This window comes from Molossus molossus, unplaced genomic scaffold (assembly GCF_014108415.1).
Source record: "Molossus molossus isolate mMolMol1 unplaced genomic scaffold, mMolMol1.p scaffold_m16_p_1, whole genome shotgun sequence".
NCBI lineage: Eukaryota > Metazoa > Chordata > Mammalia > Chiroptera > Molossidae > Molossus > Molossus molossus.
This window is the reverse complement of record NW_023425344.1, coordinates 16,986,412-17,011,684: the sequence shown is the minus strand read 5'-3', so window position 1 is coordinate 17,011,684 and position 25,273 is coordinate 16,986,412. Positions and strand designations below refer to the sequence as shown.

Here is a 25,273-nt window from a genome sequence, read left to right as displayed (position 1 = left end):
TTTGGCTGGTGATCAATCTTGTGCTAAAAATGGAAAATCAATAAAAAAAAGAGAATCTAAGGGGGAAAAATAAGTTGTAGACATTTTTGGTCCAATGAGTTTCCAAGTCCGAGGACACTGCATCGGAGACCAAGGTTACTGTCTGTTTCAAAGGAGTGTGCAAGAAAACCCGACGATCATCTCACACACACAGGATACAGCGGACGCTCCTGGTGAGAGAAAAGTTCCCAAGGCTTTGCTTCCCACGCACCTTCCGGGAAAGGCCTTTGCAGTGTCTCCTCGGAACTCAGAAAGCAGTCACCATACGTGAGCAGCAGTTCCAGGATCTGTCGAGTTGCAGAGTTCACTGAACTACTGAAGGAACAAGAGCTGACCTCACGTGCCAGGCAGTGATGGCAGGAACAGCAGGAAGCTTACGGATATTGAAGTAGCATGAAAAAGGAATAAAATGAGTAAAAAACACCTCATGTCAGTGCTTTCCACTGGATATCAAAATGAATTCTATGGGCACGTTAGAAAGCTATGAATTGCATGGGGCAAGGGCGGATGTGACTGAGAAGCACCAATTCAAACCACTTCTGATTAAAGTAAGTGGGGGAAGCCTTGGGGATGGTTAAGCATTCATTGAGAAGTTTGTGGACCCAGATAATTTCCATAGATGCCTAGTTAAGTGTGTTATGCAGAGATGAGGTAAACCTTATTGCAAAGAAAACAGCTATTATGGGTTGAATTGTCCCCCCCCCCCCCCGCCCAATACCACAGAATGTGACTTTGTTTGGAAATAGAGTCATTGCAGATGTAATTAGTGAAGATGAGGTGCCTACCGGAGTAGGGTGGGCTCCTAATCCAATACGACTGGTGTCCTCATGAAAAGGAGGAATTTGGAGAGAAGCAGACACACATAGAAGGAAGACAATGCGAACAGAGACAGGGAGAAAATGACCATCTACAAGCCAAGGAGAGAAGCCGGGATTAGATCCTTCCCGCACAGCCTTCAGAGAGAACCAACACGGCCAATTTCGAGCCCCTAGAGCTGTGAGACAATACATTTCTGTCCACAGCACCCGCCTGTGGTCCTTTGTTGGAGCAGCCGGAGCCCCTAACAAGCAGCGGGCAATAGCAGAGCGCATGGATGTCGGAGGCAGTGCACGGATCCTGGATCCACCCCTTGCTACTTAGCTAGGTGACTGGTCAAGTCATTTAAAAACTCTAATTTCCCAACTTCCTTTTCTCTCACATGTAGATAATGGGGAGTGATATTCAAAATATTTAGCAGCCCATTGGGTGCGCTGCAGAGACTGTCACACCGACCCCTGGCCACTGGAGAGGGACTCTAGGTTCATTCATTCTTTTTTTTTTTTTTATCCTCACCCGAGGACATTTTTTTCCATTTTTTGTTCAGATAGAGTGGGAGGGAGAGAGAGAGAGAGAAACATCGATGTGAAAGGGACACATCGAGTGGCTGCCACCCGCACCACCCAACCAGGGCCGTGAACAAACTGCAACCGAGGTACATGCCCTTAGTGGGAACCGAACCCGGTCCCTCTGGACCGCAAGCCGACACTCTAACCGCTGAGCCAAACCAGCCAGGGCGGTTCATTCATTCTTGAAGATTCATTCCAGTCGTGGGCGACTGGGCAGGCACGGAGCGTGTACTTGCTGAGGTGCCAGTAACACGTTCCAAAGGGTTCTGTCTACTCCTTTAGGATCTGGTCAAATCAGGACAGGAACACATGGGGCTGGGGTCATTGTGGGGGAACCACTCAGGGCTCTGAGGCTAATGGGGGAGCTCCCTGGTAATGCCCACCTGGGTCTCTCCTGGGCTGGGGTGTTTGGTGGGGAAGAGGTGTGAAGCAAAGGGCTCCTTCAAGATAAACAGAGAAGCTGCTAATTACCAACCCATATGGAAGCATTTTAATATTCCAACAACCAATCAGACCTTCCTGACTTTTACCTGCTGCCTATCAGGCCTGTGATAATTACAGATAATTATACAGTTTGGGGAGGATTAGATGCGATGACACATGTCAAGTGCATAACAAAGTGTCTTACATATGGCAAGTGCTCAGTAAATGCTGGTTTACGCTGTTATCGAGAGGGATGGTGCGCAAATGGAGCTCAGTTTATTAAGCATTAAGAATCTACGCTGTGCGAGGCGCTAGCCCAGGCCTCAGCAATGCAGAGATAACTATGGCCTAATCCTTGCCCTCAAGGAGTTTATTTTCAGCAGAGCCCAGACACTCTTTTCTACTGAGTATTCCTTTAGGGACCCTCCTATGTCATGGTTTGGCTTCAGTGGTCCTTGATCTGATAGGTTCTAAAACAAACAAGCAAACAAGCAAACAAACAAAAACTTGTACTGAGAGACCTGAATTCAATAGATTTTATTTGTATGAAGACAAAAAATGTCAGGCTTGGTTAATACCTGCCTAGCATTCTTTTTCCAAACAGGGCACCAAAGGATCATTTGTGGTAAAAATCAGAATTGCTGCTCTGGTAGCTTGTTTCCGCAGATGGTAACCATCCAGCTGTGCCCACCCGGCATGCTCATGGCTCCATTTCATCCCCAGCCAGAGGTGGTTCCGTTTAACTACCCTCTTGAATCGGGGCTGGCTTGTGAGAAGCTGACCAGAAAGATATGGTGGAAGTAACTCTATGTCAATTCCAGAACTAGCCTTTATGGGGACTGGTAACTTCCACTTCGCTATGGTCTCAATGTTTCTGTCCCCTCAAATCCATGTGTTGAAATTCTAACCCCAAGGTGATGGTATTAGGAGATGGGCCTTTGGGGTGTGATTAGGTCATGAATGCTCTGCCCTCATGACTCGAGTTCATGTCTTTATCAAAGAGACCCAGAGAGCTTTCTTTCCACCCCGTGAGATCACAGCAAAAAAATGGCCATTTGGAAGTGGGTTCTCACTGGACACCGAGTCTGCCTGCATCATGATCTTGAACTTCCCAGCCTCCAGAACTGTGAGAAATAAATTTCTGTTGATTTCAAGATTCGCAGTTCATGGTATTTTGTTGCAGCAGCCAGAATGGACTGAGATACACCTCCGCTTCCTTGAAACACTTGGCCTTGGGCAGCTCCTTCTGGGAATCCAGGTGCCACGTTGTGGGAAGACCGACATGGAGAGACGAGTAGATGCTCCAGTGGACAGCCTCAGCTGAGTTCCCAGCCAGCAGCCAGCGTCAACTACTAGTCATGTGTGTGAGCCAACTCGGACATCCAGCCCAACCAAGTCTTCAGAGGGCCACAGCCATAGCCTTCACCTGAATTCTACCTGGAAGACCACCTGAGAACCACCAGCTGAGCCCAGTCAACCCACGAAACCACAAGAGACAGTGATATATTAATATTTAAGCCACTGGTTTTGGGAAGTGTATTGAACAGCAATAGATAACCAGAATTCTGCTCCCAGAGACCTCAAATATTGCCAACCTGTAAGCATTATAAAATAATCAGGGCACGGGGAATCTGAAGTCTGGACTCGGGCCACAGCTCTGTCCCTAACCGGCTCTGTGACCTTTACCACTCTGGGCCTCTGTTTCTTCTCTTGTGTAATAAGAGTCCAGATCGCTAAGATTCCTCACTTCTAATGCTCTCTGGCTCTATAGTCTCTCTTGGATGATATGAACACCACCTTCACTACCCTTTTGTACAGAGTTCCATTCAAATGTAGAACTCTGCTTTAATTTCATAGTCACCGATCCTCAGGGTCATCGGGCCCAACATGCTTGCTGTATGGACGAGGATAAGTCACAGAGAGGTGAAGATGTCCCAACTTGTACACTCACTGCTTCGATCCACGTTCTCTTTCTACAGTTTTTGTCCAATTAATTACTCCTTCCTTCACTTTGGAAAGGGGTCATCACTTTCTTTTTTTAAAATACGTTTTTATTGATTTTCTAGACAGAGGAAGGGAGAGAGAGATAGAAACATTGATGTGAGAGAGAAACATCGATTGGCTGCCTCCTGCACACCCCGACTGGGGATCGAGCATGTGCCCTGACTGGGAATCGAACCAGGACCTCTCAGTCCATGGGACAGTGCTCAGTCCACGGAGCCACACCCACCGGGTTTAAATGCCCTGGGGCTTGGTGCATAAACTCTCCCACGCGGGCAGTTTGTGCATTTGTAGTCTTTGATCTTGCCCTGTTCCAGCTTTCCACATGGACCTGGTTTTCCATTTTTTGTGTTTTTTATTTTTTTCAAAGTTTTTTTTTTTTTTTTACTTTTATTTTTATTATTATGGGAAAATATATATAACATAAAATTTGCCAATTTAACTACTTTTAAGTGTACCAAGTGGATCTAGTTCCATGCTGGTTCTTGGAGCCTGTATGAGACATCATACCTGAAGAGGCCGGTTTGGGCACATCTCCCCGTGTTTCTGCAGAGCTCAGCTACGTGAGGCTACGGACTAAGAGCCTGAGGACGGGGACCAGGGCTAAGCCTGGCTGTCAACCCCATGGCCTACCTCAGCATACAAATGCTCAAGAAATGTTTGTCATTCTCAGGTACAGTTGGCTGGAGCGTCGTCCCATAGACCAAAAGGTTCTGGGTTCCATTACCGGTCAGGGCACGTACCTAGGTTGCTGGTTCGATCCCCGGTCAAGGTGTGTATAGGAGGCAACCGATCGATATTTCTCTCTCATTTAGAAGTTTCTCTCTCTTTCTCTCCCCTCCTCTCTCTCTAAAAGCAATAAGCATGTCCGTAAGTGAGGATTTGAAAAATAGAAACAATGTTTACATTAAAAACAAGTGCTGCCCTGGCCGGTTTGGCTCAGCGGTTGGAGGGTCGGCCTGTGGACCAGAGAGTCCCGGGTTCGGTTTCCGCTAGGGGCTTGTACCAAAAGAAAAAGAACAAAAGAAAAACAAATGCTGTTCGAGTGAATAAATGACCCTTTATGTCAAAGAAGAGCCTCCTACGACTCTCTTATGTCACCTTGAGATTACTTTTCCTGTCTCGTAGGAACAAACAGGGTTAATAAACGGCAACCGCTGTGCCATGTGAGGGCCTGGAGGGGCACATCTGTGCCTCTCTCTCCAGAGGTGAGCCACTCAGAGCAACAGCATGGACGTGATAAGCTCCTAAACACCCCCGGTGACAGTCTCCTCTCAGAACCCATGCTTCCTTGCCATGGTGTGTTTCTGCTAGAGAACAAAGAGAAATTTGCCCTTTGGTGACTGAATGAGGTCAAAGCATTATAATTGGTGTCACCAAGGGCTGACAAATTCTGCCCCACCAATGTAATAAAAATGAGCAGCTCTCTGCCATCCTTTGAAACATCGCCCACAAACCCTGGCTGTGGGCGGCAGCGCGACACCTCCTTGCCTCCAGACCAGGTGACCCCCAGCAGCCCGGGCCCCACAACTGTGTGGACACTGACAAGAATCACGGCTTTGGCAGAAAGCAGGAATATTTGCCTTCAAGGGGAATGAAGGGGCAGTGAAACCCTTTGGCCCGCTGTTGTCTCTGCTGTCCTGAATCTCCCGTCTCCCCGCAATTGCAAGTTGCAGAGGACGGCCTGGCCCGGGAGGCTGTGCCCAGGCCCAGCGGCTGCCACGGTCGTGGCCAGGCTGCAGAGGCTGTGGCCCACCGGGAGAGGCGCGTGTTTAGATAAATGCCGTGACCTGGTTTGAGGGGGGAAGATAAAAATCAGCCTTCAGCGCTGTGAAGGACAGCCTAATGGACAATAAATATTTTACCAGCTCCAGCCATTTATAGGAAATGCCACCTTTTCACCCTCTCTAGCAAATTGTTTTCTTTGTTTTTTCTGTTTTCCTCCCCAAGCCCCATTATTCTTTCATAGCGCAGAAGGAAACACATTTCTGTCACTTCCCCAGCCAATTCTGTGTACACAGTAGGTTCTAGTTAATGTTAATTTTCTGCTTTTTTCTCCCCTGACCATCTCTACTGGATAAAAATTGTCCCCCTACCCTAAGACAAAAATCAAGCCGGAGGACAACGCAGGTGATCCTACTTTAGACAGTCATCAGACATTAAAAGAAAAAAAACGCCTTCCAGAGCGACAGGGTCAGTCCCTCTCTTGGCCTGAAGTTGAGGCCAGTGGCCCCCAAGTCGGCCGATTCTATTTTCAGCTCCCCAAGTCCAGAAAGTGGTAACCTCCCCTCCGGGAGGGCCACGCAGCCAGCCCGCCAGCAGCTCCCCCGGGCAGCCTCCCTGCATCCACATTTCCATAAATTTACATCAAATTTGTGCTGAATCATATCCCCCCCACGCAGAAGAAATGAAATACATTATCAAGAAGTACAACAAATTTGAATAATCTGAGAGGCGAGTGACTTTCCTGTCTCTCTTCCTTTTAACTCCTTCCTTGGGCCACTGCTCACTCCGCTTCCCCAGGAGCCCAAGCTGTCTCTCCCCACCCCCCTGCTCCCAAGGCTCTTGGTTTCCTGGCCTCTCCCCCGGAGCCCCAGCCCTGAATCTCCCTCGGTCTCTCCGTCCTATCTCATTCCTATCTCACCTCCTCCAGCGGATCGCCCTTTCCTGCCGACTCTCCGGTCCCCTCCTGGAACCCTTCCATCAGCAGAAGGAGCTGCCCCTAGCTTCCGCTAGTCCCCACCCTCTGCCCCACAACGTCCCAGCCAATTACACCCACTCCTGGGCCCCCTCAGGATGACAGTCGCGGGTCCCAGCCTGCCAGGCCATCATCAGCCTCGCTCAGTCATTTTGAGCACCTCCTGGTGGTTCAGCGGGGAGTGGAACTTACTTCCACCCCCCGTTGCCTGGCTGATTGGCAGCCAGCAGGGCTGTGGGGAGCAGCCAGCAACTGATTGTTTGCTGCTGGGCAGGGTGAGGGCCCAGGAGCTCAGGGGGCTAAGAGACAGAAGATGCTCTGAGTCAGGAACCTGGCCAGGATCCCCTGCCTGTCTGTCTGGTGTCTGGCTGCCGGCCCTGGTAGAAAATGGATGAGGCCCTTTGCAGAGTGTCCCCAGGTAGGGGGAAGAGAGGAAGTTTATCTTTTATAGAATTGAGGCCAGTGGCTCAGGGGACCTCACGTCTCAGGGCTCTGCAGGAAGCCTGACCGAAGTGCACCTTGGGACCTGCGGTCTCCTGCCCCTGGATGAAATCAAGAACAAAGGAAGGCATTTAGCCACCAGCCCATGGGGGATCCTGGCAGGACCTGTCAAAATGGCTCTTCGTTGACAAGAGCTACAATTGGGGAGCCTGGCTCACATGGAGCTAATTAAAAAAAATATATATATCTACCGCTATAAACCACAGTCATTATGAATCATTTTCTTTCCAGGCCCATCAAACTGGGTTTCTTAATTCAGGCAGGAGGAATGTGACCTGGGAAGGTATGGCGATGAATACTGCCCAGCTGTGTAGTTCAGAGAAAAACAGCCAAAAACCTCTCCTCGAGGCTTGCTTCATTTCCTTTAATGAGAACTCTGACATTTTTGCTTGGGCAGCCAGAATTTGAACTGAAGATACTGTTGAGAGAAGTTGTTTCAAAAGCTTTAGGGTTTCCCCCCTTGTGTTTGGGGCTGTTAGGACTTGGCCAGGGTCATCCTGCAAGTCCGTGGAAAACCTGTAAGGAGAGGGGTGGGTTTCTAACAATAAGTTCACGTGGTCCTTTCCCAAGCTCTCCGGAGATTTTTTTTTCTTGGTTTTGTTTTCTTTGTTGTCATCAGTAACTGCTGGCTCAATTTCTTAGATCAAGCTATTTTGGAGTTTGCACATCTAAAACCCTCTCCAACTTTTGAAAGTGAAAAGCGTCACTCAAAAGCACCCGAGCACTTTCTTCTAACACTATAGGTGCATAGAAATAAATAAATAAAGCTGGCCCAGGGGCTACGGATCTATATGGAAGAAACTCGGTCCCTAGAGATTTCTCAGAGAGCTAAGGGAACATGAAAATAGAAGCTAAAAAATAAATGAACAAGCAAAACAGAAGCAGACTCACAGATACAGAGAGCAGACAGATGGTGGCCAGGGGGTAGGGGGGTTGGGGGGTTGGGTGAAAAAAGTGAAGGGACTGAGAAGTACAAATTAGTAGTTAAAAATAGTCACAGGGATGTAAAGTACAGCACAGGGAATATAGTCAATAATATTGTGATAACTACGTATGGGGCCAGGTGGGGGCTGGAAACATCAGGGGGAACACTTTGTAAAGAATATGATTGTCTAACTGCTGTGCTGTACACCGGACTACAACAAAGTAATATTGAATGTAAACTGTAATTGGAAAATAAATAAATAAACAAACAAACAAACCCCCCTGACGTGGGCATTCAAAATATGTAATTGGTATTAACAGCACTTTCTTTTTACATTTACAAAAGGGTAGAAAGTACAGAATAATCACATCAAAGTAAAAATCACCCCCCCCCAATAAATACATAGAAATAAGCTAAAATATTTATAACAATTTTCCTGGGTCATGGGATATTTTACAATCTTCTTTCTACAATTAAAAAAATGCCATTTAACTTAAAAAAAAGGAAAAGAAAAATATAGAGGCTAAGGTCATGTGTTAATACTTAGTTTCAGGTGGGGAATTTAAGTCAAGGGCACCTGGTCTTAAACGGGTTCTGTGCAAATGGACTGTCAGATGAAGCATTTAATGTACTGCTTTCATCAGAGGTAAGGATCGTTGGTCAGCAGTTTTATTTATTTTTTATTTTTTTGGAAAAAGCTAACCAACAATATAATTAGCTTTGTTTTGTCAGCCTGGGCTGCTGTTGATGAGGTGTCTAGAGGCCTTCTGGTATGGGTGCCTCAGAGCTTAAATGGCATTTAATTATTATTATTACTCAATGTCAGGCTCCATAAATGAAAAGAGATAAAAAAGAATCGCTCGCAGCTACACTGCTTTGGTTGGTGATTTCATCACATCTCAGAAGCAAAGCAGGTTGGAGATGGCAGGTGGGGCATGAAACCTCTAAGGAGAACCCGGCAACTGGAGATGCTGTTTCAACTGTCTGTGAAGTTCCTCCACAAGATAGGGAGGGAAGAGGCCTGCCACTCTTTGATTTTCCTCCCCAATTTTATTTTAAAATACCTTAAGCACTGGCTGACTTACTTCAGAGAAGGAAAGCAAATAGGAGGAATGGCGTCACACGGAGAGTTGTCTTAAAGATACACGGCCTCTCATGTAAGATTCCTTGGCAGCTGATGGCCTGACCTGCTGCCTGAAATATCAGTGAACATTCCCAAGGAGCAGTGGTACTGAAAGACTCAGCTAATCAAGGTAACTGGAAGGGGGAGGATGCTTTCCTACCTCAATGCCAGCCGAGAGCAAGGCACAGACCAGGAGGCAGCGGAAGACAGATGGACAAAGTTATGTCCACTCTTCCTACAGTCTATTTCATCGACAGGTCAGAAGGAAACCAGATGGTTTGCCAGAGGGCAATATATTGGCAGACAGTACCTGCTTCTTAGCATGAGATATCAGGCTGCAAGGAACAAGAGCTTGGTGCTGAGTTAACCCTAGACGTTCAGCTCAGGGATGACCTTCTTTCCTCCTTGGATTAAAAAGAGAATAGACCAGGTGGCCCAGCATGGTCAGAAGACCAGAGGCCTTAGCTGCATTCTAGCCCCTTCTTTTTATCTTTTTATTCCCTAGAGCAAAACCTTGATGGTAAGGTTTGCAAACCCTTCAGGTCCCAGGACAGGGACCATGATCTGCAGTGTTATTGAACCCAGGATGAGTATAAGATTTGTTTAAAAAAAATTTTAAAATATGTTTTTATTGATTTTAGAGAGAGGAAAGGAGAGAGAGTGTGAGAGAGAGAGAGAGAGAGAGAAACATTGATGATAAGGGAAACATTGATTGGCTGCCTCCTACACACCCTGTACTGGGGATTGAGCCTGCAACCCCAGGCATGTGCCTTGACAAGGAATCGAACAGGGAACCTCCTGGTGCACAGGTTGATGCTCAACCCCTGAGCCATACCAGCCAGGCAAGTGTAAGGTTTGTATACAACAAGTACGGAATATAGGTGCTGACCAACAGTCTCAGAGTCCCTGGCCTGCCAGCATCTGTTGTAGAACCTTCTATGGATGAGGACCCAGAATCAGGAGAGTGGAGAATGCGGAAAATGGAGAGAATCAGTAGATAGAGGAGAGACGGCAGAAAATGGAGAGAATTAGTAGATAGAGGAGAGAATGAAAAAAACGGAGAGACAGGTCATGATGCCAGGGGCTATTGCCTTTTGAGAGCTGCCAGGGAGACTTAGGCCATCCAGGCTCTTCATCGCTACTGTCACCATTTTTACCAGTTCTTTGTTGATTTACAGCAAACCCTCCCAAACATCAGTGGCGTAAAACCACAACAGTTTATGTACCGCATGATCTGTGGGGCAGCAGATTGGACAAAGTTCAGCTGGATAGTTCTTCTGCTGGTCTCATCCATGACAGTCGGGGGTCAAAGCCTCACTCACGTATGTGGCAGTTGGGTTGGCCATGAGTTCCTCATCATCCTGCAGGCTTTCCTCAGCTTGTTTCTATGGTGGGGATTGTGGGTTCCCAAGGACATAAGCAGGGATAAGTCTGACTGCACAAGTGCTTTTCAGGCCTCTTTGTGAAGCACATTTGCAAACACTGCATCAGCCAAAGCAAGCCACATGGCTGAGCCAAGGGTCAAAGTTAGAGACAGTGGCTGGGACACAGGCAGGCAACAATCTTTCCAACTCCCAGGGGTGATACTTTATTGTCTGTAGATTTCCAAGATGCTGAAGAGGGTCTCGTGGAGCCAAATGTCCTAACTGAGTCTGTATCTCCACTTTTCAGGCCTCCATTTCCCCATCTGATAAATGGGAATAACATCCACCCCACAGGGTTGATCCAGGATCAATAGGGGCTAAAAATAATAAGTATTGGCTGTGATGCTTATAAAATGGGTTCACAACTTCTCAACCTACCTGCTGGTCTCCATACGCAGTGCCTGTGCAGGCAGGAAGCTCACTGTTGGTGGTGGTCCACCAGAGGGTTTTAGGTGGAAAAGCACCGGGAATAACATGAACTCCTGTGAAACTCACCCGCCATCCGTCGTTCTTTTCCAGTCCTTCCTCTTAGAACGCTGAGTTTGATGCTGATATGTCTTTACCACCTCCTGCCACGTGTTAAGCGTCGTGTTCAGCTTTTGGATCTATTTAGAATTCAGTATTGTTTTATTTTTTAAGTTTTACCTTTTTTTCTAGTTATGACAGCTGATAATTTAAGAAATAAATATAAATAAACCTCAGTAGATTGAAAAACAATGTTAAATATATAACACGTGGTTCATTCATTGAGTTTAACAAATCTTTGCAGGGCACATACCATGTGCCAGGCTTGTTCCTATCTTTCATCCGAGAACAGAGTCAAGCCCCTGCCCGGGCGGGGCTTACAGTCTCTGGCAAGGAGCCGATGGCGGTCAGGAATGGGCTGGATTTGGGGATGTGCTTTTTGGGGGGACACACAGGTGCCCGTCTGCCCGCCTCCTGCCCTGCAGAGCGGTGGTGCTGGAGTCGGGCAGAGGCCCGGGCCGCCCCTTCCCTCGAGTCCGAGGCGGGCCGGGGGCGGTCGTCGGGTCCGGGCTGCGCGGGGCGGGCCGGGCCGGCCGGGCTGTGGCTGCGGCCGCCTGGGCCGGGCTCCTCCTCCCCTTCCTCCCGCCGAGGCTGACGTTGAGGCGACAGCGCGGGCGGCCGCAGGAGGCGGCGGCGCAGCGGCTCCGGGGCTCCAGGCCCGCGCGGGGCCGGGGTGGCGGCGGCGGCGCAGCGGGAGGTGCAGGTGGAGGCGCAGGCGGCCGCGGAGGAGCAGGAGGGCGGCGTCCATGCAGCCCGCCCGCGCCTGCAGGAGGAGGCTATGAACGGCGACCGGACCGAGAGCGACTGGCAGGGGCTGGTGAGCGAGGTGAGGCCGAGGCGCCGGCCAGGCGGGATGGGCCGGGCCGAGCGGCCGCCAGCCCCGGGCCCGCGCTCCCCGGTGGCCGAGCAGAGGCAGGGACGCGCCGGGGGACGTGCGCGGTGGCCGCGGCGCCCTTCCCCCGCGCGACCCGCCAGGTGCGCCGTTCCTCCCGCACTTTCCGGTTTATTCCGGTGCCACTTTCTTCCACGCCATCTGGTGACAGCCTTTGGGGAGGGGCCTTCCCTCGGGCAGGGCTTGGTCCTGGATTGGAGAGAGAAGCCCGGGGATCCGGGAGGAGAAGGAGCCAAGCCCCACCTGCCTTCCGAGTCACCTCTGTTTTGGAGCCAAGTGATTGGACACCTAGTGCCGAAATGGAAAGGTGGTGCCAGGGGGGAGGAAATCCGGGCTCTAGGGCAACACAGGGCCAGGTGGCATTACCCGCAGCGGAGGTTTGGGTAGGGACGTTCAGGTTCCTCCGTAGCCTTCATTCATTCACTATTCAATTACATCAACACGTGTTTACTGGCGGCCTACTAAATGAAACACAGGTGCAAACGCTATGTGATTTGTGGAAGCAGATAACTCCATGCCCCTCTATTTTGTCATAAACACTCCTGGGTCTGCTTTTGGACTCCAATGCCAGTTCCTCGTCAGTCCACCCTAAGAGATTTTGGCTTGGGAGGGGCTACCTGATTCCTCTAGGTGAGAGGGATTGCTGATGTCTCCTTCTCAGGTAAGTTGCTTGTGCTGACTTACCACCACCATTTGTGATGGCAGTTACCCATGTCACCTAGCCAGGCTGACGTCGGCCAGATGTTTGATCTTTCCCTCCTGAGAAGTATCCTCCATCCCCAAGGCCCAGTGGGGCGTCTTGTCCTCACCTCCTGTGTGCACAAGCAGTGTACTTTCTCTTCTAAACATTTTCTGGGCCTTCAGGTCAGCCTGATAACAATACTTAACGTCTAGTGTGTGCAAAGCATTGTATTTCTGAAGAGGTATGAGACCCCAGAGCTTATTCTGTAGTTTAATTTGTTTACTCTTGGTCTAGTAATGGAAAACTCCCAACTGCACAGCATTATGATACATTGTATTGCAGCTTCTCCCCCTCCCCCAACATTTCAGAGTTTATGTCAAGAGCTAGATCCTCTGGGCATCTTTTCTCTTGGCCCATCAAGAATCATACCCAGCAGTCAAGGAGGCTGGAGGTGGTTCTTCTTAGAAGTCTGGTGCTGGACTCTGAAATAGCAGCAGAATATTCACCACACCCACAAATACTCACCGGATGCCTATTAGGAGTCAGGTTTGTTGCTGGATCCTTGGGATTCAGTGGTGAAGAGAGAATCCTTCTTGCCATCAAAGGACTCCTGGAGCATATGGTACAGGTTGAGACTGGCCTTCCCAAACTATACCAATACTAAGAGAATACAAAAGAATGCATATGAAGGATGGACAACCAAATGAAGGAGGGGCACTGTGTTGTAATCAAGCGGCCTCCCTGCTAGGCTGTGTGCTTTATTTGGCTTTTTTTCTAGTGGCCTACACACAGCACCGTACAGAGCAGGTGCTCAGAAAATGCTTACAGAATAAGTTGAGTTCCAGGACTTGTCCTGCCCATCCCAGCTGTGTTTCTCCAGAGTTATGCCTTCTTGTCTTCCACAGACATCCATTCACGGTTTAGGGTGTGGAAGACACACAGTGAGGCACACAGTGAAAATGAACGCAACATGCGTCCTGCCTTCATGATAGCTAATGGCTATTTCTTGTGTCCATCTTCCATGTTAAGCATTTTACATGGCCCATTCTCATAGTGGCATAAGGGAGAAATGATTTCTTATATTACAGATAAGGAGGCTGTAGTTCAGACAGACCAAAGAACTTGCCCAGAGCCTCACAGCTGGAGGGGCAGAATTGGAAGTTTGGTCTATCTGACTCTGGAGCTTGGGATCACTAGGCCACATTTTGTATTTTAATCATCTGTTCATCTTTTGTATCTTCCACTGGACAGTAGGTTCTCCAAGGGAGGGCACCGTGTCTCATTCATTTTTGAATCCTCAGCAACTAGATTAAATGTTTCCCAGAATATGGTCTACGGATCACTTGTATCAGCGTCATTTTAGGAACAAAGAGTGCAAAGAGTCATTTTGCATTTTGGGGAAAAATGCAAGATTTCGAGTCTCACTCCAGATCTACTATAGTGGATTGAAATCTCCCTCCCCACCCTCCAATGGATACATCTACTTAACGTCCCTTCCCCCGTGTTTGGAGATAGGGTTTTTCTGATATAATCAAGTTTAGAATCTCAGGATAATATCAGGGTGGGCTCTAAATCTGAGTGGTGTCCTTATAAGAGAAGACAGAGTTGAGACCCAGAGAGATACAAGGGAAAGGGCTAGGAGGAGACCGAGACACACCCACAGGAAGGTCACATGGAGACGGAGACAGAAATGGGAGTAATGCAGCCACAGGCCAGGGAATGCCAAAGTGGCCAGCAGCCACCAGAAGCTGGACGAGGCCTGGAACACATTCTGCGTCAGAGCCTCCAGAAGGACCCAATCCTGCTGTCGCACTGAGTTTGGACTTCTGACCTCCCCAGCTGTGATAGGGTACATTTCTGTTTTAAGCGACCTACTTTGTGGTAACTTGTTATGGCGGCCACAGGAAACTAATACACTTAGGGCATGAACGTGCCTGGGTAGAGCCCCTAATCTACCTTTTTCACAAACTGAGCTACCCAGGTTCTTCCCCTGCTCACTCAAGTTCAGCTGGCCAGGTATGGACGGGGCTTGGTGTGGAGACCTGGCAGGTGTTCAGCCAGGTGGGATTTAAGAAGAGTGTAGTCAGTGGCCAAGGGTGTTGCAAAGTGGTTTTGGGCCCCAGCCAAAGGAACTGGGGGAGACACCACCAGACAGCTGTCTGGGCCGAATGGGCTTTTGGACCCACTCACATCTATTTGTGCAGAAGTCCTGGTTGCTGCCTCCCACTCAGGGGCTGCACTCCAGTACCCTTCCTGCCCAGAGCTCTGCACTCTCTTTCAATTAGTTTGCTTCCTTAGCTTGCCTCTAGGAAGCAGTTTTCATTTAAAATGATTCTACAGAGATCAGTTTTATTTTCATATTTTGAGTATAACAAGCTGAAATTACAGCCTTCTCTCTGGCCCTGGAGTAAGTGTGGCCATGCATGGGAAAGGGGCTTGACTGGTGTTCTGTTTGGAAAATTAAATGTCTGGGGAGGGGGAAATGTTCTTCTTATCACCACCTGAGGTGAGCTTTCAAAATCAGGGGGAAATCTTAAAATGCAGTCATGTGGGCAATCAATAACTTTTTATTTCCCAGATAAAAGTCCTGGTCATTGCTCAGCTCAGTGCCCTCTGATAAACCATGCTTAATTCAGCTCCACTATTTGAGTTTTGGTTAATTAATTAGATAGCAATCACTCTTGTATTCCTTGAATGCGTTGTATGCAGTGGCTGTGAGGCAGACAGAAGACAAGTTAGCCCTGGGCCCCTTCCCCAAGTGCAGCCACTGACTTTTGGAAGGGAGGGGCTGCAGCATGGAGAGTCTGGGCCAGTGGTCAAGGGCGCAGCTGGGTCTCGGTTGTTGACTGAGATCTGGGGGTGAGTCTTGGCTCTACCTCTTTCTTTTCTTTTCTTTCCTTTTTTTTTTTTTTTAATCATCACCCGAGAATATGTTTATTGATTTTAGAGAGAAAGGGAGGGATTGAGAGAGAGAGAGACAGACAGACAGACAGACATCTATATGAGAGAGAAACATCGATTGGTTTTCTCCTGTACATGCCCTGACCAGAAATTGAAGTCACAACCTAGGTATGTGCCCTGACCAGGAATTGAACCCGAAACCTTCTGGTATATGGGACCATGCTCCAACCAACTGAGCAACTCATCCAGGGCTCTACTTCTTTCTTGATACAAATGATCAAAAACTCAACCCAAAGTGGTTCAAATCAGAGGGAATTTATTGGATGATGTTATGGGTCAAATTGTGTCCTCAAAATGATATGTTCAAGTCCTAGCCACCCCTCCCCCATCTATGAATGTCACCTTATTTGAAATAGGATCTTTGAAGAGGTCATCAAGTTAAGATGAGGTTATTAGAATGGGCTCCTAATCCAATGACCAGCATTTTTATCACAGGGAGAGGGAAATTTGGACACAGCTGCACGAAGGGAAGACAAGGTGAAGTTGCAGAGGAAAGAAGGCCATGTGATAACGGAAGCAGAGACGGGAGTAATGCAGCTCACAGCCAAAGGACGCCAAGATCACTGGCCACCACCCGAAACCAGGGAGACGTAGGGAAGGCTTCTCCCTCGGAGCTTTATTAAGGAGAACGGCCCTGCTGACATCTTGATTTTGGACTTCCAGCTCCCAGGAATATCAGAGAATTGACTTCTGTTGTTTCAAGACAATAGCTATGGCCCTTCGCTGTGGCAGCCCTGGCAAACTAATACAGCTGATGTGACTAGTAGTTCCAAGACAGGGCGACTTCCGGCGCCGCTGGAGTCGGCGCTCAAGCAGATGCGTGCTCTCCATCTTTGGGTCTGCTTGCTGCCTGCCTTCTGTCTCAGCCTCCCCTCCTTCAAGTTCAAGTCCAGAGGAGAAGCCAGAAACTCTTCTGTGTCGATCCCATAAAATCCCATAAAATCACTGAGATCATTTGCCTTCCCTGGGAGAGGTTGCTCAGGAGTGTCAGGATGTGACTGTCTTAGGCCAGCGGTTGTGCACGGGGCCCTGCCCAGACCACATGGACTGAGAGTGGGCTGGGACACGAGGCCGTTTGCCAGAAGAAGGGGAATGGATGTTGAGAGACTCACCGCACTGTACAACTTCTCTGAGCCTCTTTCTCTCATCTTCAAATAGGATAATAAAGTACCTCCCTCATAGGTGCTATAATTGTGAGACTCGAATGAATGAACCCTTGTTAGTGCATTGCTCTCCGCCTGGTAGGAAGTGTTCAGTGACCACTGGTACAGTAAGGATGAACCTCAGGACACAAACTCAGGTGTTCACAAAATGAAAACTTCTTTATTTTGCTACAACACCTCAATTTGGATGACAAATTCCCACTGTGAGGGTGGTGGGAATGTAATCTGGATGGAAGTCATGCCTCTCTGGTTCCCTGAACTTGTATTTAAATTCTAGGGGGCTTAAGTAGTGCTCAGCTATTGGCAGGGGTGGTGAGGTAGGGGGCTATTTTTTTAAAAATATATTTTTATTGATTTTAGAGAGAGATGAAGGGAGAGGGAGAGAGAAACATTTATTGGCTGCCTCCTGCATGCCCCCACTGGGGATCGAGCCCACAACCTGGGCATGTGCCCTGACCTGGAATTGAACCTGTGACCTCTTGGTACATGGGACGACGTTCAACTAACTGAGCCACCGGCCAGGGCGAGGGCTGTTTTTGTTTAGCCACACTCTCCTGATTTCAGTCTGGTGTCTGGTTATTGGTCACTGGATGTCTCTTTGTGTCCTCCCTTGTTTGCCTCTCAGGCCTTTCTGGTCCTTGGCTGTCTGTACCGCACCTGTGTGACTTTGGGTGCCTGGAGAACAAGTTGGTGTAGTGCCTTCGTTGCTTTGGGCATGGGGGACTTCGCTCTCTTGGCCATTGTGGGGGCAGTGTCCTATTCTGCTGCCCCAGTCACTCCTGAGCTGAGGAAAACTTTGTGCCCTTGTCTGCACAGACGCATTCTACACACCAGGCTGGGTCTTGGGGACCTGGGATTACTTTATATTCCTAAGAAAGGAGGGTGTATTTGTTAGGGTAAAGTCTAAGTCACTGTAACAAAGATCATCTCCCCTGCCCCCACCAACATATTGTTTTAAATCAGGTGTAGATGCAGATGCCTTTCATGTCACAGTGTGGTGACCCAGGCTTGGAGAGCATCCTGCTTCAGGAGTCATTTAAGAACTCAAGGTTTTTTCCATCTTGCTACTTCACTGTGTCTTAGGGATGGGTCCTCAACTGTGTGGTTAAAGCTGGGTTGTTGCCGTGGTTTTGTTCCAGCCATTGGGAAGGAGGAAGGGTGGGAGGAGAAAGTTCAGAGCTGGGGCATTTTTAAAATTAGGGATGATTTGGGACCTAAACAAATCACTTCTGCTCACACCCCATTGGTCTGAGCCACCGCCAGCTGCCAGGGAGCCTGGAAGGCAGTCGTTAGTGGGACGTGCCCAACTTACACTCGGGAGTTCTTATCACTCACTACCTGAGGTGATCTTTCAAGATTTGGGAGGTTAAAAAGTAAGAAGGGTATATAGGACACAAAGAACTCAGAAGATAAGAGAAAAAAAGGATAGATTGGACTTTATCAAAATGTAAAAACTTCTGTTTTTTTAAAGACACTTAAGAAAATGAAAAGGCAAGCCACAGACTGGTAGAAAATGTGTACAGAATGCATAGCTTATATCCAGAATATATAAAGAACACTCACAACTCAATAATAAGAAAACAAACTAATTTTAAAAATGGACAAAAGAGTCAACAGAAACTGTACTCAGTAAGAGATTCGCATGGCAAATAAACACATGAACAGATACTCAGCATCATCAGCCATTAGGGTAATGCAAATGAAAAGCACAGATGCCATAACATACCTGTTCGAATGGAAAAACAAGCAAATGAAAGAGGCACAAATCAAGTGCTGACAAGGATGAGGCACATGGGAAGTCTCAGACATGAGACTTGGCTGGAGGAATACAGAATGGTATAACCATTTGTGAAAACAGTTTCCCAGTTTCTCATCAAGTCATACAACCCAGCAATCCTACTCCTAGGTATTGACTGAGGAAAGATGAAGACACATGTTCATACAAAAACTTGTATGTGAATGTTTATAGCAGTCCTATTTATAATTGCTGAAAACCAGAAATAATCCCAATGTCCGTTCACTGGTGAGCGGATGAACTGTGCTCCATCCTTTAACAGAATCCTGCTCGGTGTTAAGGTGGGACAGACTACCGATCCATGCAAGAAGTGGATGAATCTTAAAAACATGTGGTAACTGAGAGAAACCAAAGACTCAAGCATGCCCACTATAAGATTCCGTTGACATGAAATTCTTGAAAAGGCAGAACAAAAAAGACAAAACCAGATCCGTTTGCCAAGCCTGAAAGTGGGGTGAGTGGATCGATGCAGAGGAACAGGTGGGCACGTTGGGGAGTGATGGACATACTCTGTACTTTGATTGTGAGGATGGCTAGGAGACTGTACAGGTTTGTGAAAATTCTTGGGACGGTATGCCTAAAAAGGGTGAATTTTTCTCTCTATGTAAATTATGCCCCTAATTTACATAGAGAAATCTAATTTTTTCATAAAGGAGGGAAAAAGATATTCAAGACAGCTATCCCTATAGAGACTTGACTCCTTACGTCTCCAGTTCCTCAGCTCATCAGGTGTCCAACACAACTAGCCACGCCCTTCACCTCAGTCCCCAGTCCTTCCTCCACCCCAGGCCGACTGGGCAAAGGTCAGTGTTTATTCTTAGAGACTCACTGATAACCAAGCTCTCCTTCTTGCACTCTGATTTTGCCCTTTTTCTAACTTTGAGATCTTTTCTAGTCTTTTTGGGGGGTAGGAGAGGGTCAAGGGGAGACGTCTCTATGCCATGATGTCCTATGGACCTGTAGCACTGGGTGCTCCCCTCTTTGGAACACAAAGGCAGAACAGCTGGCTTCTAAAAAGGGACAGAAGTGTGTGGGGAGAAACAGCATAGGGGTTACAGGAAATGAAGGCAAGATGGACAGATAGAGTATTGGTTAATATTTTGAAGTATTACTTATATTAATAATATTATTGAATGAAAAAAACAGTGCACAGTAATGAACAGTATATTTTAGACACGTATATAGGCAGTTGGTGAGGCTTTATGAAATAGGAAAATCTTCATAGAAGGGGAACTTGACCTGAGTCCTTCCCTTTTGTTTGAAGAAGGCACGGGCAATCGTACCAGGAACACTGGTGTGAACACTGGCTGGTGGTTGACCTTTGAGCAAATGCTTCAGATAAAGACAGAAATTGGTGGTTTGAGGTATTGCAGACATTAAGGTTGTCTGGCCAGGATGGACCCGCTGGTGAACAACTTCAAAAACAAGACAAAAGGGTAGCTGGTAACAGAGACACTGAATGCTGTTTTAGCTGGAGTACAAGTTGATGAAAATACTTGGGATAGATATGTTGCCACTGAACTCAATAATCATTGAGGCTTCATCATCTGCATGCCTTTATTTACCAAATAAAGACAAATTTGATAACTTTCCCAGGTATCAGGAAAAGACAAGCTAAGATGAGAGATCAGTCATCTAGTTTTGTTGGTCACCATCCATGTTCCCAAATATTCCTATTGCACCTGTATCATCTACGTATCAGATTTTCTAACTAACGCTTGACTTGTCTCTCTTGCCACTGGACCCAAAAGATTTAGAACTCTTTGAAAGTAGGGACCACATGTTATTGATTTATGACCTTAACACTTAGTAGTATACTTTGCCCTTTGTAGGTGCTCAATAAATGTAGACCATCTGAATGCCCGGATGTTTGAGTGGGTGAAGTGGATACAGCATCAGTGGGAATAGAGAAGAAGGTATGGCAATGAGAAAGATTTTAAAGGATGACCCCTAAGGATTTCATAGCTAACTGGATTGGGAATATGGAATAGAATGGGTCCAAGATGACCCCTGACAGGCAGCTAGGGAGTGGGGCGCTGGCACAATAGAAGGTCGGGGGTGGTCGAGTTTGCTGAGGGCAGGATGAGTTCCGTTCAGAACTCTGCAGTGTCCAGTTTCCTGGGAGCACGTGAACTCTTCGGAGGCAAGCTCAGTGCTTACTGGGAACGTTTCTGATGAGCAGCTCACTTCGCACAGGAGACTAATTTCAGAGTAAGATCGTTGAAATTAGCATGTGGGGGAAAGTGAGCACAGCCGCTATTTTTATCGGGTGGGATCCATGTTCTCTCCTGTGCAGGGAAATTCGCCTATGTGCTTCTAAAATTGACCATTTCTACTCTTATTCTGTTAAAAATTAATTTACTGACTCTCATATTGAATAAAATAATTGGCTGAAGATTACAAGAGGACTTTGGCTAGTCCCTGAAGGAAAATGACCAGAGAAAAATGACATTTCGATGCCTGCTCCCCAAGGAACACAAGCCTTTGGTTAATTTTTTATTTTGAAGTCTTCCCATTTCCATTTCACCTCTTCTATTCTACTCTGTTCCCATTATTTTATTGTAACACATCCTTTTTGTAAAAGAAATTATTTTGAAATGTTTATTTTAATATGTTCAGGACAAAATGTAATCATTATAATTTAAGAAATACAAAATGAAGAGAAAATATCTGAGGAAAATAATTACAATACTCAGATATTGCATTAAAAGACACTGAAAAAGTCTCATTGAAATGATGATATTTGGTAGAATATTAACTAGATTATTAAAAGTTTAAAAGCTACTTTGTTATTGTACAATAGCTAGAAGCAGCAGTATTTGAACTGGCAAATAGCTGGAAGCAATGATTAAGCTTCTTACGGGATTTGGGGAAAACTAGGTTTTGAAACACCACACATTCTAATTATGGTCAGGTCATCAGATCTTCTTCAAGTCAGTCTACTCTATGCAACTAACCTATAGGGCCACCTTAACAAAACAAACACTTTCACCAACATCTCTTATTCAGAAGCCTTCCATGGCTCCCCATTGTTGGTATTCAAGGCTCTTCTCAACTGGCCTTGACCTTTCTATCCCATGTCTCACTGCTACCCTCATAAATTGGCTGCCTCATCCAAACTGATCTGTCATGCATCCTGGCTTCCACCTTATGTTCATGCCCTGACCTCATGCAGGTGGGCCTTCTTCCCTGCCACAGCCTTTACCAGTCCTTTGAGTTGGAATAGAAGCCCACATCCCTCATAAAATCACCCAAGCTTGAAGTGAGCTCCTCATCCTGTTACCTTATGCAGCTCAGGTTCCAAACTACTCACACAACACTGCACACGCTCCCTGAGACAGGAGGGCACCTTCTCTGTGTGCATCCTAACTCCAACACAAGTGAGCGAGCTCTGCAGAGACCTGGCTGTGACCACTTCTGCTGGGGTAGGAAACGGGTTCTGGGATAATGAACTTCATGTGATCGTTCAAGAGGGGCAGGACCTGAGTGAGGATACTGATATTGCATCCCAGACCTGACCTAGTTCTGGCCCATTTGCAGGGCCTCTACTTTGACTTCATATCCTCATTTATAGAAAGAGACTCATGGACGTGCCCGTGCACCTATAGCTTTATTAATGCCAGAGATACTGCTGGGGGAATAGTGACCTCAGGAGGGACCCATCTTGGTGTTAGGTTGGTTGGTTGGCATGGAGGAGGAGTGAAGGAAAGCCCAGAGGTATTTCCATGGGTCAGAGGATAGCAGCAGAGAAGGTCAGCATTGAACATACCAGACCCATATTAAGTACTACTGTGTGCAAAGCCTGTATATGAGGCAGCTGCTCTCGAGGGATTTGCAGTCCAGGGGTGAGAGAGAATGGGGATAAGGCCACCATGCTATGACACATTGTGATTAGTGCTCTGTAGGTTAGGGGGCAGTTAACTTAGATTGGAGGATTGAGGAAGGTTCTTGACGGACATGGCACTTGGGTTGGGCAGGATTTCAGCAGGTAGAAATGTAAAGGGTGTTCTAGGCAGAAGGGAGATAGCAAAAGTGGCAAAATGCAGGGTTTGTTTGAGAAATCCCATTGTCTGGTCTCTGGCTGGTGACACATCGTAGGGTGACCATCGGTGATGGTTGCTAGGCAGACCTTGAATGCTCTGTTAGCTGTACATGGCACTAGGGTTCTGAGTGTGGCTTTCATTGTGGAGTTGACTTGATTGTACCCTCTGAGTGGAGGAGAAGTCACCTGGATACATTGGGAAGAGAACCAATCTGCCAAGAGTGTATGTGAGGGGCTGGCCGGGCCTGAGGACACAGGAGCCCACCTGTGCCTGTACATCTGTCCCCTTGTTCTTATCCACTCTCACCCCACCTGAGTCTGCCTTCCACCCCTTCTTTCCTTCTGAAAATGCGCTTGCCAAGACCACCCAAGTCTAGCCTCTTATCTGCCACACGCAGTGGTCTTTCTTCAGGACTCAGCCTACTTGGCACCTGGCCGTGCAGCCTCCACTCTTCTTCCCCTGCACGCTGGCCGTTGCTTCTCTCCATGTGGCCACGCACATGTCCCCGGCCACCGCACACCTCGCCTGCCTGCGCCCAATGCACCCTCCCTCTGCCGTCTGCCTTTCCCGCCTCCTTCCTTCTTCCAGCCCATCCCAACGAATGACATCACTGCAGCTTCTTTGACTGTCTTCTCAACTTACCTCAACCACCGATTTAATGATCTTCAAGGCCCGTATTTTCTGCTTTTGCCCAAGTCCTTCAATAAACGCCCCATGTCACCATTCCCACTATCCCAGCATGGCCAGGTTCTCATCCCCTCTCCCCAGAATACGTGAAACGTCCTCCCAGATCTTTCCTCCACGTGGTTACTGGGGTTGTCGTTCCAAGCACTGAAATGGTTTACGACTCCAGTGCTTAAAGTCCTCTGATGGTCTTTCAGGGGCTGCAGAGTGGAAACTAGTCCCTCAGCTGGCCTCCAAGGGTGCTTCCTCCTCATGCCCAGTAACTCCCCCATACACCTAAGAACCACTGTCCCCCCAAACTCCGTAGAACTCTCGACTGTTACCAGGTCATCCCACACCGAGTCATCTCTCAGCCTCGCGTTTACCCACCGGGGACGTGCTTCAAGGCAGCGCAGCTCAAACACCGCGTCTCCCACTTGAGCTCCTCCCTTCTGTGGGCCATAAGAGGTTGAGAAGTGGATGGTGTGTTTCAGTTGGGGAAATGGTATGCGGATTGTTAACAGAATAAGGAGGCAAGGTAATGGGGTTCCTGAGGATGGGGAACCCTCCGAGAGGTGGGTGGTCACCAATGTCTAGCATAATGCCAGGCACACGATACTTGACAGGCCCTTGTGGAAGGAACGGAGAAGGAAAACAGGAAATGAAGAGAAGGTAAGTAGGAAGGACAGGCATTTCCACATTTTCTTTGAAGCCAGCCCTGCTCACCTGGTGTGCTCCACTTTCCACCTCCCCCAGGCTGATCATGGCCTGGAAGAGCTGTGTCCACGTGGCCCCAGCACACACCGTGTCCTGACCAGCTTCCTGGCCCAGGCTTCCGTGGGTCACATGTTGTGAGCGCCGCTAGGTGGCCACGTGGTCTCAGGCACATCTCCTGACTTCTCCAGGCCTCAGTTTCTCTGGACTTTGTACAGAGAGGAGGACAACAATATCTGCCTCGTGTCTGTCATTTGGAATGAAGATACAGTGTGGTGCTATGAAAACGTATTTTAACGTCGCCAACCCTCGACAGGGGGTGGTGGTCCTGTCCTTGCCCGGGCTTTAAGAAAGCCCTTCCTGGCCTTCGAAGAGGCTTCTGCAGAGAGAGGTGATGCGTCAGCTGCCGGCTGTCAAGATGATGCCACTGAAAATTCATATTGATGGGGCACAGATTGACGGATCTGCTTGCTCTGCCATCTGCAGACCCATGACCAAGGCGATATTGGAGGTGGCAGGGAGGACTCCCTTCTCCTGGCCAGCTCCAATTTGCTTTTTAATTTGCTCCAGCCTGGTGAGTTCTGTCAGGGTCACTCTGTCACCTTCTCTTCTTTCCCGACAGTCGCTGGCGTTGCCAGACCTTTCTGCACGATTGTAGCTACTCAATCAATTCCCGAGCACCGTCCGTTCTGTGGCCTCTTCCGCATTCCCCTTTTCACCTTCTGACATCGTACCCGTCCTGCCCAAATGGCTCGGCCCCGGCCCATTTGTCCCCTCACTGGTCGCAGGCATTTGCTGAGGGCTCTGCTTTCCTCGTTTGTCGGAGTCTTGAAGCCACCTCCCGGTAAGCTGATGGCAGTGCTCAGGGAAACACCGCAGGCCCTCTCCAGCCTTCCCGCCTCCCGCCTCCCCCTCTCCAGCCCAGTCCCACAACCGGGCCTGACCCTTGTTCAAAGACCTCCGGAGCTCCTCTCGGCTCCCACTGTGGTCCAGATTCTGTGGTCATTTAAGGCCTTTCTTACTTCCCTCTCAACCAGACGTTCCAGCCTTGTTCTGTGTTTCTTCTCTCCACACGTCCTGTGCCCCTGGCAAACACAACCACGTCCTGTGCCCCTGGCAAACACAACCACGTCCTGTGCCCCTGGCAAACACAACCACGTGGGGCTTCCAGGCACCTGACCTTGGCTCAGGCCATGCGCTCGGTCTGGGATGCCCGTTCTCTCCTCAGTCCTCTTGCGAGGCTTGGTCCTGACCCCCCGGCTGAGAGCGTCCTTGCTCTGCCACCCCACAGTGCACACCTCCGAGACCCACCTCCC

The 25,273-nt window shown here is 48.2% G+C and overlaps 1 protein-coding gene across 2 annotated transcripts in view; it reads left to right on the top strand.

Annotated features, from left to right (window-relative positions):
• The first annotated feature begins 11,771 nt into the window (after positions 1-11,771).
• Positions 11,772-25,273, top strand: part of CCDC149 (coiled-coil domain containing 149) — a 95,358-nt gene continuing 81,856 nt past the window's right edge. For both annotated transcript variants that reach the window (XM_036271819.1, XM_036271817.1), the window contains exon 1: positions 11,772-11,870. In XM_036271819.1, the coding sequence (XP_036127712.1) occupies positions 11,823-11,870 (48 nt within the window). In that variant the 5' untranslated portion in view covers positions 11,772-11,822. The remainder of the gene's footprint in view (positions 11,871-25,273) is intronic.